Source organism: Exserohilum turcica, assembly GCF_000359705.1.
Source record: "Exserohilum turcica Et28A unplaced genomic scaffold SETTUscaffold_12, whole genome shotgun sequence".
NCBI lineage: Eukaryota > Fungi > Ascomycota > Dothideomycetes > Pleosporales > Pleosporaceae > Exserohilum > Exserohilum turcicum.
The window spans coordinates 131,682-145,582 of NW_007359937.1; the positions used below are offsets into that span (position 1 = coordinate 131,682).

The window sequence follows — 13,901 nt, forward strand, 5'->3', positions numbered from 1 at the left end:
GCTGAAGACTTGTTGAGCGCAAGCCCGGATTCCATATCATGGATGCGCTCTGACTTGATGGTAACAGCACCACTCAGACAAAATGAGCAGCTACAACAACCTGAGTGTCGCGCATAAGAAGGAAAACGCAATCGGATGTTTCGCTTCGTGCTGCCTCGTTGTTCACGTCATTACACTGTATCGACACATGACAAAAAGATCAAGGGAAGGCGTCGCATTTTCCTTCTATACTGAACCAGCACGTCTCATGGGTATATTATATATCATATAAGTGCTTGTATCCTACTCATAACTGCGGCTGTACCCACTCCCTTCTCTAATTTGTAAATTATACTTGTACTTGCATACCTATTTTGCCTCGCCAAAATCACTGTGTCCCGTTTCTGTTGCGTGTTGAATCGCTCCACGCTCTCCGGCTCCCTTCCAGCCACATGTGTTGCACTTGATATCGAACTTTTGGGTGTCGGTGAAGTAGTGCTGTTTCTGGAGTTGGCGACAAAGCTCCTTCGCGGCTTCGAGGATAACGTCGTCGTTGGCGTCAAAAAGCTTAATGTCCTGCGAGGGGTCCTGAGCGGGAACGCCGTTGGGGACGAGAGCGATGGTGTCGTAATGGATGCCAGAATATACCAGGATACAGCGGCGTGGCCTGCCCTCGTTGAAGCGATCTACTCGGTTGTCCTGCACGTTTACGCTCGCAATTTCAATGTCGAACTCCTGAGAGAGAATGCTGAGTTCGATACCGCCACCCCACGAGTCCGAATACGAGATCCATTTACAGTACTCGTCGGGTGATCGCTGTAAGATTGCTTCATTGTACTGCTCGGGGTCTCGTTGTATAGCCTGTGCGACCATCGATCTGAGCTCGGTCATGCCATCGAGAGAGTCGGAAAGAACGGCGCTTCCAACTGCCCGGAACATGCACGAGTTGTCGTCCGGCATCACTCTCAAGACCATGGTGCCAGCGCGCTCGGGCACGGGCACTTCGGGAGTGTCCTTGAGCGCCGAGTTCTGTTTTCGCTGGAGAGATAGAGGCGCCGACTGCGATGTAGCCGACTGAAGCTCGTGCTCTGCTTTTCGCTCGCTTGGATCGCCTGTGGCCTTTCCAATGACGATGATGGAAGCGCCATTGAGCTTGAGGTCGATGTCTTTCAAAAGCGTCGACATGCCGTATAGCGAAGGATCCAGCGGCTGGGGAGGATGGTTCCATTTCAGCTCGAACAGCGGCAGTTCCGTCTTGTCGCTGATAGAAGAAAGGAGATCGGAGACGGCGGCATCGTCGTCGAGGGAAACGGTATGGGTGCCGTTGGGGGCTCGCAACCGGATGCGGATCGGCATGGCGAGAGAGGCCTGGAGTGGCGGTCTGCGGGACGGGGATGTATATAGTGATGTGGTGTTTGTTCGATACCTGTTTCAAGTAAAAGAGCTGTGAATGCGTGGCGGGCTGGAAGTGGTGGGGCGCTCGTGATCGGGAAGCGGCGGTGGGGAGTTGTCACCAGGTCGCGATGGGCATGGGGGGAGCGAAGGGGAGGGCGGGTTGGTCACACAGGCGCAGAGACGGCGGAGAGGATGGCAGGGTAAAGTATAGTTTGTCAGCTACGGAAACAGCCATGGGCGGCGAGGGCTGGCGCGGACAAGCGGCATGGCGCAAGATGCAAGTGAATGTTCGGGAACCCCAGAGGAGGCCAAGCCAAGTCGGCGATGCGCGACAGGCATTCCCGGAGAATCCTATCGCCGGCGCCGCTCCGCTCCGCTCCAGTCGCGACTGCATGTTCACGACGCGACACCCTCAACACCAAGCAGGCAGACGACGGCGCATCACCACCACGTCGGCCGATCCATCGCAGCCATGGCGTCCGCACGCGCGCCGAGCTCCACGCCGGTGCCCACCACCGAAACTGCCGAATCCGCCGGCGCAACATCCACGGTCACGGAGCAGGAATGGGAGGCCATGGCCACGCTGCTCAAGAATGTCTACGACTACCGGATTGATGAGTAGGTAACCCCGCTTCGATGCCCCCTGCGACCATGCTGATTGTTGCAAAGCGGCACCTACGACCCCACGAAGCTCTTCCACCGCAAAGTGAACAAGCGCGCCGTGCCCGACTACTACGACATCATCAAGGAGCCCATGGCCCTGAGCACCATCAAGGCCAAGCTTGGACAGAAGGAATACAAGAACTTTTCCGAGTTCGTCCGCGACCTGGCGCTCATCCCCCACAATGCGCAAGTCTACAACAGGCAGGATTCGCAGGCCTACGTCGATGCGCTAGAAGTCAAAAAGGCCATTGAGCAGGAGCTGAAGAGGCTGGTCGACGAGAAAACCGTATCCGAGTCCGTAGCTACCCTGCCCTTCCTGGGCGAAATCCCCGAGCAAGACCCGCTGCTGCCGGAGGAGGAGGAAGAGGAGGAGGAAGATGACGAGGAGGAGCTTGAGGTTGATGAGGAGGAAGAAGACGATGACGATGACGAAGGCAAGCGCAAGAGGAGGAGGGCCCCGCGGTCCACAGCAGCCATCTCCAAGCGCGAAGGCGGCTCGAGGGCGGCAAAGGAAGACGCTAAGAACGACGATCCAGAGTCGCGGAAGAAGCGCGGGCGTCCACCGCGGGTCGATACTCCCATGGAAGCGCGAATCAAAACCATCATGAAGGCTATCCGGAAACCTCGCAACCAGCAGAACAAGCTCATGGTCAGCGCCTTCGAGCGCGTACCCGATAAGACGGTCATGCCGGAATACCATTCCGAGATCAAGAACCCCATGGCCATGGATATCCTGAAGCGCAAACTCAAGCGGAAGAAGTACAATTCGGTAGACCATTTCATGGTTGACGTCGAGCTTATGTTTGAGAATGCAAAGCAATATAACGAGGAAGATAGCCAGATTTACAAAGACGCCATTCACCTCCAAAAGGAAGCCCGAAAGGTCGCAAAGGCTGAGAAAGAAAAGCCCGACACCGACTATGTCATGGAAGAGGGCCGCATACCCATGCCCAGCGGTATCGTTCATAACGGAGAGTTGTGGAAGGTCGGCGACTGGGTACACATTCAAAACGCAAACGACCTTACCAAGCCCATTGTTGCTCAAATCTATCGCACCTGGCAAGATGCCAGCGGCGGTCAGTGGGTGAATGCCTGCTGGTACTACCGCCCAGAGCAGACCGTACACCGTTTCGATAGACACTTCTTCGAGAACGAAGTTGTCAAGACCGGCCAATATCGAGACCACCGGATTGACGAGGTCGTGGATCGTTGCTTTGTCATGTTCATAACGCGATACAACAAAGGCCGTCCGCGCGACTTCCCCTCAGACAAGGAGATCTACGTCTGCGAAGCCCGCTACAACGAGGAAAACCACAAGCTGAATAAGATCAAGACGTGGGCTAGCTGCCTTCCTGATGAAGTTAGGGACAAGGACTATGTCATGGATCTGTTTGATGCGCCGCGAAAACTCAAGAAGGTGCCTAGTCCGATTGCCTATCTGCTCAAGGACAGTCAAAAAGAGGATGACGAGCTCCCAAAGCCAGAATGGGGTGCTGAAAATGCGCCTCCCAAGATTGGCGCCGTCCACCGTCGTCCACGCGATCCCAAGGTAAGTTCGCGTTGCTTTGAATCACTATAACCTATGGCTTACAACAAACTACAGGATTCACCACCCCCCGAGCCTACTCCGCCGCCGCCGCCCACTCCGCCGCCAGCGTCTGTAATGCCAACTCCAAGCTTACCCACGGCTCCCTCGCACGGCTACGAAGCATCAAGAAATTACCCCATAGCTCAAGCACCTTCTCTCACCCCAATGCCTGCACCGACGCCCCAGCAACACCATGTCGCTCCCGTGTATACACCCACTCATGCAACACATTACCACGCGCACTCTCAGTCGCCTGCACCACACATGCATCACCAGGTGCCTCCAGCGCCCGCTTACCAACCTATTACCCCACATGTTCCCTTTACACCTCAACCCACTGCACCAATGCAGCACTTTCAGACGCCACGACCCACGCCAGGCTATCAGCAACCGTACCTCCAACAGATGCCCTCCAACTACAAGGCGCCGCAGCCTGTGGAAGTTTATGTCATGGCCGATCATGCAAACAACAGCATACCACCTGAGATCCGTGAACAATTCCAATGTGACGAGAAAGGCCGTGTTCTTTTCTTCACCGCACCCCCGCTCAACGTGGAGCAACCGCTTACCAAGGATGGACGCCCGCTGGGACACTCGGCACGCTACCTGGCAGCCAAAGCAAAGAAAGAGGCATTGAAGGCTGCAAAACGCAAGGCGGGCGAGGGCAATACTGACGAACGCGAGAGGGCAGCCAAGAAGGCGAAGGCGAACGAAGAGGAAAGGCTCAAAAAGGCAGTTTCTGACCTTAATGCTAAAGCACTGAGGGCGCTTGGGGACCAGCTTGCAATGACCACAAAATCAGAACTCACTGCTATATTCAATGGCCAGGCCCAGGAAGGGATTGAAAAGATCGTGGATCAGCTGACTGCTGTTCAAAAGGAAACCATGCAAAAGGAACTGGAGCGCGAGCTGCATGCTCTAGAAATAGAGGAGCGCAAACGGGTGACAGTGTCAGGTATGACGGCGAGACTAGAGGAGAAGTACTAATGGTGCTTTTGTACGATTTGTCGTGTTTGTGATATCCAGTGTAACCATGAAGGGAGAACAGGGCGTTTCTGACAAATGTGTGATTATTGATGGGCATGGACATTGGTTTCATAGGTTACTGGCATCTGGGGTGAGAAATAGCATAGGTTGATTGTTAGAAGAACCCAGTCAATTACAAATCTCTCCTTCCAACTCGGACTTCGTACTGCTTCAGTACACAGCATCATCCGGGTTCGAAGGTTATGGGAGCTCTTCGTGCACATTTTCTTTTTTTGCGAACTGATTGATTGTGTGCTTTCTCAATACATGTGTAGTTCATCCTGCAACCACTTCCCGTTGTTGTTTCTCAGCCACCAAATACCTCCGGGAATGTCACTCCTTGCTCTTTGACTTCTTACGTTTACCAGATATTAAATCGCCGGTAGAGAAGTGAATGCAGAATCCAAATACAAGTTTGTACAATGAAACGCAAACATCGTCCAGCCTCGTGGTCCTTCTTGTCGAATTTGGTAGTTATGAAAAGTCCATCTCTGTTGATCGAATATTGGATATGCAAGGAGATCCGGGAACGGCAGCCCATGAGCCTCCCGAGCCTAATATCCGTCAAGCACCATTCCTAGTGATAATCATCTCTGAAGAAATTGATTCCCCCTCTTAATGATGCAGTATCAGCCGCTTGCACTTGTACCAGCCACGCTCTTCTGCAATCTCATACACGGTGTACATATCCTTTCCCCTTCCATGCACAGAAGCCCCATTCGAAAGAAGGAATTCAACATCCCTGACATGCCCGCATTCAGTGGCGTAGGTCAGTGCTGTGTTCATGTCGCCAGTTTTCGACCTGCCATCGATATCCGCGCCGTTTGCAAGCAAGATAAGAGCGAGATCATAGCGTCTGTAGATCAGAGCTAGTCTGAGAGAAGTTGATCCCCTCAACGACAATCCAGCAGGGTGGGCATTTGAATGAATTATGTTGTTTTCGAGTAAATATGCGAAAATTCTTCCCCTGCCGAATTTGTAGAGAGCCAGATAGTCGGTACCATGGATAAGAAACGTCTTTGATTTGCGAAGTGTTTTGCTGCTGGAATATATATCGGACTTTTCGCAGAGGACATCGAACAGCGATTTAGGGGTACCCTCTTTCAGATGCTTCTTGATAGACTCATCCACGATATAATGCGACGTTGACCGCAAGAGCTTTTCGGAACTGTCGATGAAGTTGAGAATCATGTTCCTAGCTTCGATCTTCTCCTTGCGAATTGCCAGTCGAAGCGCATTCCCAAGTGCGTAATTAGCATTTGACGTTCCATGGTCTGGACCTGAAGCTTGTGTTACGCTTGGATTATCCTGCAGATAGTTGAGCATGACACGAAGTGTCTGGGAAGAATCGAAGACCACGGCAGCGTTCAGGGCGTTTGGCAATAGCCCACACGATGGTGAAAAAATATTTGAGGAAACAGTGACATGTTTCAATAATATGTCAGTGTCCCCCAAAGCTGCTGCAATGGCAGGTATAGTGTCGCTCATTGTTCCAACCATTACAGCTTCGTTTCCGTCGTTGTTGTCTGTAAGGTATTGTTTGAGAGAGTGGTCTTCTAAGAGCAACACCATATCGCACAGCCTGAGTGCGCACTGATTGCGCCGCATCTCTTGATCCTCTCCTTTACTCAACCCTTGAGATAATGCAAATTGCACACAGTCCTCAAGAAATTTGAGTACTGCATTATCTTGGACACCACCACGAAGGACCCGCTTCGCCATGATGACGCGTCCGTAGATTTGAAATACGTGCGTGAGGCCGGGGCTCTCAAAGAGCTCATTGAACGTGATTCAGGAAGCCTGATCGCAAATCTCCTCAACGATGCAGCGATCAAAGGTTCCTGTGACGATCAGCGTCTTGAATTCCCACTGTAGACAACCTCAAGGACTTACTGCATACTTTGCGGTACTGGACTACCTTCGTCACCTCCAGTGAACCGACCAGAAAATGTGTAATGTGTTCAAACACCTCAAGCGGCAGTTCAAGCAAAGGCATTGTTGCTGAAATTTTGTAGCGGTTAGGGCAAGAATTTGTTAAGGGCAATTGTGGTAAAGAAGACGAGGATGTTGGCAGGAAAAGTTAATGTTTTTGTTTGTGAAGGATCCTCACCTGTCTTCATCTATTATTGACGTCATCAAATTACTGTTGAGTGATTTCGATTCTTTTAGAACATAGCGATAGTAAGTGTAAAACTCTGGGTGAAGGTGAATGTAGGCCTGGCACGATCCGATCTCGTATCTTCTGCATTACGTTGTATGGCTCCTAGAGAGGAGGCAGAGATTCCTAGTATACTCTTGATAAATAGGAGTGCGAGATTCGGGTATTTAACAAGATCTGTAGCAATCAAACACACTCTTCTATAAATATTTGGTAAGTATATTGAAAAAACGCTGCTCCAGGAGCCAAACTCCAGTTAATTTGGGACTTTGAAATGCCTGGTCAGTTCTGTTATACAAAGTAGAAAAGCATCCCTAAGTGAATAAATCATCTTTGATGCTTTTCCGACACGTATATTCGTAGGTATTGATAATTAGTTATATTAGATCAAAGCTTAAGACATGTTTTCCTCTTCTCTATATAATATTTTCCCTCTTAGACACAGTATTGAAGTGCTTGTAACTTCTGTATATTTCCTTAACCGATAATGAAGAAGAATCACATGTTATTTAAGGTAGGTTGAGCAGCTGCTCTATCTGATCTAACTACTTTCAACGTCTATTCAATGTTGATATTTAATGCAATTGGAGTATTGAGTGAAAACACTAGACTTGGGTCATCTACAATTATCGGATTGGCATTCTGCCTTAGCGGGCCCCTTATCCTATGTACGCTAATCTAACCTTAGTAGATATTACTAAGATAGTGATAAGGTGTTTAACCTGTCACATATGAGAAGCTGTAATGCTCTTCCTAAACATTAAATATGTTATATCATGGCTGATTCATATAGTGTGTAGAAGGATGAGGGTATAGGACGTCACTACTGTTTTATTATGTGCACTCTACTGCGTTGTGAAAGCCGCTGCGTCAGCACATTAAAATCACTCATAAGATAAATAAGAAATTGTGATAGTGTGTTGGTACCTAAGCTACATTAAGCTAGCCCTATCATTTACGATCTTCGTGTTATCTTTTAGTATACGAGGCTTGTCGCAAAGGGCTAGTGCTAGTAAGTTAAGGTAATAATGTAGTTAGAAGCGTTCTGTAATACAAGCCTTAAGTTCACAATCCCCCACTTACTATAAGCACTAGGACTTTCTTGTTTAAGAGTTTTCCCCTGAAATTTCAACAACTTATATTTAAAAATCAAAATCCTGAAAATTATCACACTTCAAATTAGTCCCTAAAACCAGTTCTGAAGGGTTAAAGAAACTATGGTGGCTTCAAAGATGAATCTTCTCTTTTTATTCGCAGCAACTGCAGTAGCAACCTGGGATGTGAATTGCCGTCCAGAAGGCAATTATTACTTGGGTCCTTGCATGGAGACCTGTAATCGAAATAGCGCACAAGACGTACAAACATGCGCCTATGTTTTATGCAGCGATTGCTATGCAGATTATTAGAATCCGCTGCTATATCACGGTCGGTCGATAATACGCATTCTAAGCGCTGGCTAATGACTATAGCAGGTTAGGCAAGTTGGGCCAATGTTTTTAGAGGTGATATAGATACAATAGAGCCTGATAACCTAAGGGTAGTTTGCCTAAAGAAAAGATAGCATGGCATACAAGTCGCATATTTCGCTCAGCAGAATCGTCACTGCGGAACAGACCCATACGAAGCCTGTTCGTAGCCCTAGTATTATTGTGGAGTAGGGTTAGGGGTCAGTGGATGATCGCAATGAACAGTTGTTAGAAACCCTTGATCGATAAATCATCGAATTACCTATCCCAGAATATCTCATATGGTTCCTTAAACAAGTTATCTCTGTGGAGTTCCAACCACTTTTAGGTCGAGAGGTTGTTGAAGGTTCAGCTGTATATTATGGTCGAGTCATGTGATATACACTTCCTACAGCATCCATATTGTGCGGGGAACATAACGCTTGTTGTCTGGATTAAGCTCTCGTCTGATTACCTCTGATGCGTGGGTATCACATAATTTCCTCGCGCTGATGCAATTTAGTAGTAGTAACCTTCCTTTGGGCCTGCACAGCTGCCTACCACCACGACTATCGCAATGATAGCTATGATTACGGTTCGTGCAGCAGCTACTCATACATACAGGTACAATACCATCAAGTAACAGCTCAAATAGCTTCGGTGTTGGTGCTGGTTTACTACCCAATAGTTTCTTATATTGCCAGCATCATAACATGCGGTGAAAGATTCATGTCAGAGGTCAACAGCAGCATCTTCGGACCGAAACAACCGCCAGATCCGCAAACCCAAATGTCACCCCATAAGACGTTGCTGTAGAACCGAAACCTTATTCTAAGTCAGCATGGGATATTTATTGGAGCAAGCCCTTTCAGAACAATGTTGACCTCCGCTTCAGTGAAGGGGACAGTGTATTGCCATCTTTTCACTGATAGTATATTCACTACCTATCCAACTAGTATCATCACATAGCAGTTTTAGCCCCCTAAACCTCCAAGCCACCTGGTACCGTTTGTTCTCATTTGTGGGTAACATAACCGAGCAGCCTTCGCCATGTTGTTCAAAAACATAATCACAATGAGCTTCGTCGCCGGCGCTGTCGCATCTCCCGGAATGATTTTCAACTGTGCAGATGATTTCCAAGGTTTCTACCGCTTTTCACAGCGTTACTTTACATGCTCACCATCTCTCAGACGTCTGCGACAACATGTGCTGGGGCGCTTTCTGCACGCAACCCACGTTCGGCTCAGTGCTTAATTTTGATGAGTTCGGCGGCACAGGCAATTATTATTATTATTATTATTATTTTAATTTAACGTCCTTTCTCAGCCCTAGGGCTATATAGGACGTGTAGACCAGAGGTCTACAAGTATCTACGTGTTTCTATTAATTTGATGTAGGTGGGGGAGGGGGTTATCTAAATAAAGGTAAGGCTCGTAGCCTAGTGTATTAGATAGTAGTAGGGGGTCTTGCGGGTGGTAGGTGAGGTAAGGTAGGTGTAGGGCAGGTACTAGTGCTAGTGGCGCCCTAGTTGTTGGTGTCTCCTTTGTACTAGGCTTGTGTCCTAGCTTTTATCTCTTTAATAAACCTAATAGTCGCCTATATACCTATACTAGTTTCTAGTAAGAAGGCTAGTAATAGTAGGCCCTTGCTCGTTTCTTATATCTTCTTTCTAGCTTCTTTTGTAACGGGCTGAACGCCCTTTGGATAGCTCCTCGATGGAATCTCGGTCAAGCAGCAGACGCCAGGTCTTACTCTGCAACCCGGCATCTGTGCGAGGCCTGAGCGGCGCCCAGACGACGCGCTCAGACACTCGGTGCAACCTTTCTCCGACAAGTAAATAAACACCACGCAAGTAGACTCTATAGCTCTCTATCGAATACAACCTCTTGTATACCTCGCGATTGCTCCCTAGAGCGCAGCCCCTTACACACGTCTTATATAGCCCTTCGGGCTGAAAAAGGACGTTAAACTAGAATAATAATAATAATAATAATAATAGCTAAGACTGCAAGATTCTATAAGCTAGAGTCTCTAAAACAACTACTTTATTAAACTAGAATATTAAAAGTTCTATAAATAAATGTTAATAGAAATAGCCCTGCTATAGAAAGCGCGCTAAATCTAGCTATTTGTAACGGGCTAGGTAGCCCGCTACAGTACAGATAGCGGTGGCTATCTTATGTATCAACTACGCAACGATATCAGCAGCTCTGATATCTTGTGCCAGCCTTTTTGGCGCGGTGGGCGCGTTGTAGTTGCGTGCGCAGTCTAATAGGACTCGACCCGTTACACTATTCAAGTAGACGCTAAGATACTAGCTATATAAGAGCCCTAGTTAGTAAAGGAATTTACCTACAAGAATACTAGATCAGTAGCCCACTAGGACTATACTCAGATAATACCTACCCTAAGAGATAACTCTCTTAGGCCTAGAGTACTTTTCTATATTAGAAAGGATCTAGAAGTAGAAACTATTCCTTTTATTAGCGACGACAACGACTTCTAAGCTATTAAAGTACTAGCTACTCCTTCTAGCTTCTATATCTACAACATTTATAACAAGAAGAGCCTCTAAAAGAAGCTAGAAAAATCAACAATCTAAAGGCGGCTACTATAAGAAACACTACAAGAAAACTTAATTATTCTAGGAGATTTTAATACCTACTATCCTAGATAGAGCTTAAAAGATTGCAGCCCTAGTATACTAGCAGAAGATCTAGTAGAGTAGATAGATACCTAGAATCTTACTCTACTAAATACTCTAGGAGTAGGCACATTCTTTAGAGCTTATATGCAACAAGAAAGCGTACTAGATCTTACTTTTGCAATAAATAATATAGCAACTAGTATCTAGGACTAGCAGACTATACCTAAAGTAGGATACAATCACCACGCTATACTATTTAGTATTAGCACTTATAGCTAGCTGCCTAGCTAGCTAAAACGATATAATACTAGACAAACAGACTAGAATACGTTCTACAAGGAGCTAGAAAAAGAGATTAAAGCTCTAGACCTAGAAGAGCGGCTACTCCAACTACCACGCCCCTCTAACTATACCTTAAGAAAGCTTATTCTAGAACAACATACCCCTCTAGAAGCTAAGCTAGACTAACTAGGAGAGGATCTTACAAAGGCTATCTAGAAATCACTAGAAACGTTAACTCTACTAGTTAACTAAAAACTAAAGCCAAAACCTTGGTGGACTAGTGATTTAAGTAGCTAAAAAAGAGATCTAAATAGGGCCTATAGAGCCTACAAGAAGGAAGCAGCAAAAGAAAATAACAGCTTACTCTACTAATAGAAACGAGAGTATCTAAGTACGAAAAATAGATATCTAAGAGCTATTAGACGGGCTAAACAGGATCACTAGGAGACTTTCCTACAAAAAGACTTACTAAAGGAAATCTATAAAGCTATAGCATATACAAAAGACAACCTTAGTACTTGAATACCTACTATTAAAAGCAAGGAGTCGTTTACTAAAAAATGCAAAGCTTTTAGAGAGGATCTTTTCCCCCTACTACCTACTATAGCTACTTTGTCTTTCTACACCTATAAAGGAGATAGAAAGTAGGATTAGCCTACTCTTACAAGGAACAAGCTCTACTTTGCCTACAATAAAGTAAAGACTACCTTACCTAGGCCTAATCTTATTAGCTAAGATATTATCTAAAAGGTCTACTAAACGCACTTAGAAACGCTATTTAAGATATACTCTATCTTCTTTAATCTAGGCTACTACCTAAAGTGCTAGAGAAAAGTAAAAGGAGTTATCTTAAAAAAGCTAAATAAACTAGACTACTTAGTTCTAAAGGCCTATAGAGTAATCTGTTACACGGGGTGGATTGCTGATACTTCTCTAATCTCGTTCCGGGTTAGGGCGAGCGAGCCTTTACGGGATCAGCTCCATGGGATTTTGCCGTATGTTCTTGGTGGAAAAGAGTTATAGGAGTTAACCAAAGGTTAATTAACAAATCCAATCTATATTGCTATAGATTAACAAGTAACAATCTTGTTAAGTAAAGATACTAGTAAGATAGTACAATTTGAGTTGACCACAACGAGAGTAAATAATGAAATCCATCCATCCTTATATCCTCATTGCTTCCAGTCTTGCCATCCTGTCCATCCCATCTTGGCGGGATGGTTGGGATGGCACCGCCATCCCATCGTGTGCTGCCATCCCGGATGGCCAGCCTTGGCGGGATAGCACATCACGTGACCGAGCCCCGCGATGCCCTTCGTTTCCGGTTAGGATCCCAAGTGGTTCCTCAACCAACATACTGTCATCACCAGGGAGGAGATCCTTCCCGTTGTTACTTGTAACATAATCTTACTTCTAAGCTGCCTAGGCAAAGTACTAGAAAGGCTAGTAGCTAGAAGACTAGGGACACTAGCAGAAACTACAGATCTACTCCACCCCTCATAGATAGGTGGAAGACTAAAGAAATCTGCTATTAACGCTGCCTTACTCTTCTATAATAATATACAGCTACAAAAGCAAAAGTATTAAGTTACAACTACTATATTTCTTAATATTAAAAGCGCCTTTGATCACGTCTTTAAGAACAAGCTTCTAGAAGTTATAAGAGACTAGAGCCTACCTTATAGCCTATTAGCGTAGACAAAATCCTTTCTAGAAAATAGAGAGCTAGAGCTATCCTTTAATAGACAAATAGAGAGCCTATAGAAGATTCTAATAGAAACCCCCTAAGGAAGTCTAGCGTCTCTAATCCTATTTCTTATCTACTTAAAACTATTATTTAAAGTAATTTAAACAAACGACTGTATATACTCCTCCTCCTATATAGACAATCTATAGATATCTATATTGTCTACTTTAGTAAGGAAAAACATTAGTTAAGCTACTAGAAAAGATAATTAGGAACCTCTTTACACTAGCGAAGGAGTTAGCTATCTAGTTTAATAGCTTAAAAACTAAACTAGTTAACTAGACAAGATTAAAAAAAGATTAAAGCAGAGTACTTACTCTACCTAGTTAGGAATTAGTTTAGTCTAAAGAGCTAGTTAGATAGCTAGGCGTCTACTTTAACTGCGGTCTTAATTTTAAACAGCATAGCTACACTAGAAACTAGCAGGCTAGCGCAGCTTTCTACTAATTAAGCAGACTAGCTAAATTAAATAAAGGCCTTTTGCTAAGAGTAGTACGACAGCTATACCTAGCCTGTGTAACTAGTGTAGCTAACTACGGGTGCTAAATCTTCTAGAGAGAGTAAATAGTAGCTAAAAATTAAAGATAAAAGCTTTAAAACTAAGCTTATAGAAAGATTCTAGGATCTTTTAGAACCTTACCTACTATACCTAGCAAGGTAGAAGCAGCGCTATACCCCCCTAGAATAAGACTAAACAATTCTCTATAACAATACGCCTTTAGAGCTTTAAAACTAGCTCTATCCCACCTACTTAATATTGCTATATCTAGAGGCAACTGAGGGAAATAGCTAGAGCGTATTACTAAATCTATCTCAACAACTCTATCTATAGATAGTGAGAAGATCCAGCACTACGCCTCTATGCCATGGAGCTTATTATTATTATTATTATTATTCCATTAGAGTCTATCTGCAGTCAGTGACTATGTAAGACTTTGGCCAGAGGCCGTTCTAGGTACAATTTGTTTAAA

At 45.6% G+C, this 13,901-nt stretch overlaps 4 protein-coding genes across 4 annotated transcripts; 1 reads left to right on the forward strand and 3 right to left on the reverse strand.

Moving 5' to 3' along the window:
- Nucleotides 1-230: 230 nt before the first annotated feature.
- SETTUDRAFT_167407 (uncharacterized protein) lies at nucleotides 231-1,358 on the reverse strand. Its single transcript, XM_008024342.1, has one exon. The coding sequence runs from the start codon at nucleotides 1,333-1,335 to the stop codon at nucleotides 349-351; it is 987 nt and encodes a 328-aa protein (XP_008022533.1). The 5' UTR covers nucleotides 1,336-1,358; the 3' UTR covers nucleotides 231-348.
- A 488-nt stretch (nucleotides 1,359-1,846) lies between these two features.
- Nucleotides 1,847-4,764, forward strand: SETTUDRAFT_126779 (uncharacterized protein; the record flags this gene model as incomplete). The annotated part of the gene is made up of 3 exons (XM_008024343.1): nucleotides 1,847-1,992; nucleotides 2,044-3,586; nucleotides 3,641-4,764. 3 exons carry the CDS (start codon nucleotides 1,847-1,849, stop codon nucleotides 4,610-4,612), a joined length of 2,661 nt encoding a protein of 886 aa, XP_008022534.1. The 3' UTR covers nucleotides 4,613-4,764.
- A 502-nt stretch (nucleotides 4,765-5,266) lies between these two features.
- Nucleotides 5,267-6,373, reverse strand: SETTUDRAFT_25863 (uncharacterized protein; the record flags this gene model as incomplete). The annotated part of the gene is made up of 1 exon (XM_008024198.1): nucleotides 5,267-6,373. The coding sequence occupies one exon, from the start codon at nucleotides 6,371-6,373 to the stop codon at nucleotides 5,267-5,269; it is 1,107 nt and encodes a 368-aa protein (XP_008022389.1).
- Nucleotides 6,374-6,442: 69 nt separating this feature from the next.
- On the reverse strand, nucleotides 6,443-6,647 carry SETTUDRAFT_25864 (uncharacterized protein; the record flags this gene model as incomplete). The annotated part of the gene is made up of 2 exons (XM_008024199.1): nucleotides 6,443-6,492; nucleotides 6,545-6,647. 2 exons carry the CDS (start codon nucleotides 6,645-6,647, stop codon nucleotides 6,443-6,445), a joined length of 153 nt encoding a protein of 50 aa, XP_008022390.1.
- Between the last annotated feature and the right edge of the window lie 7,254 nt (nucleotides 6,648-13,901).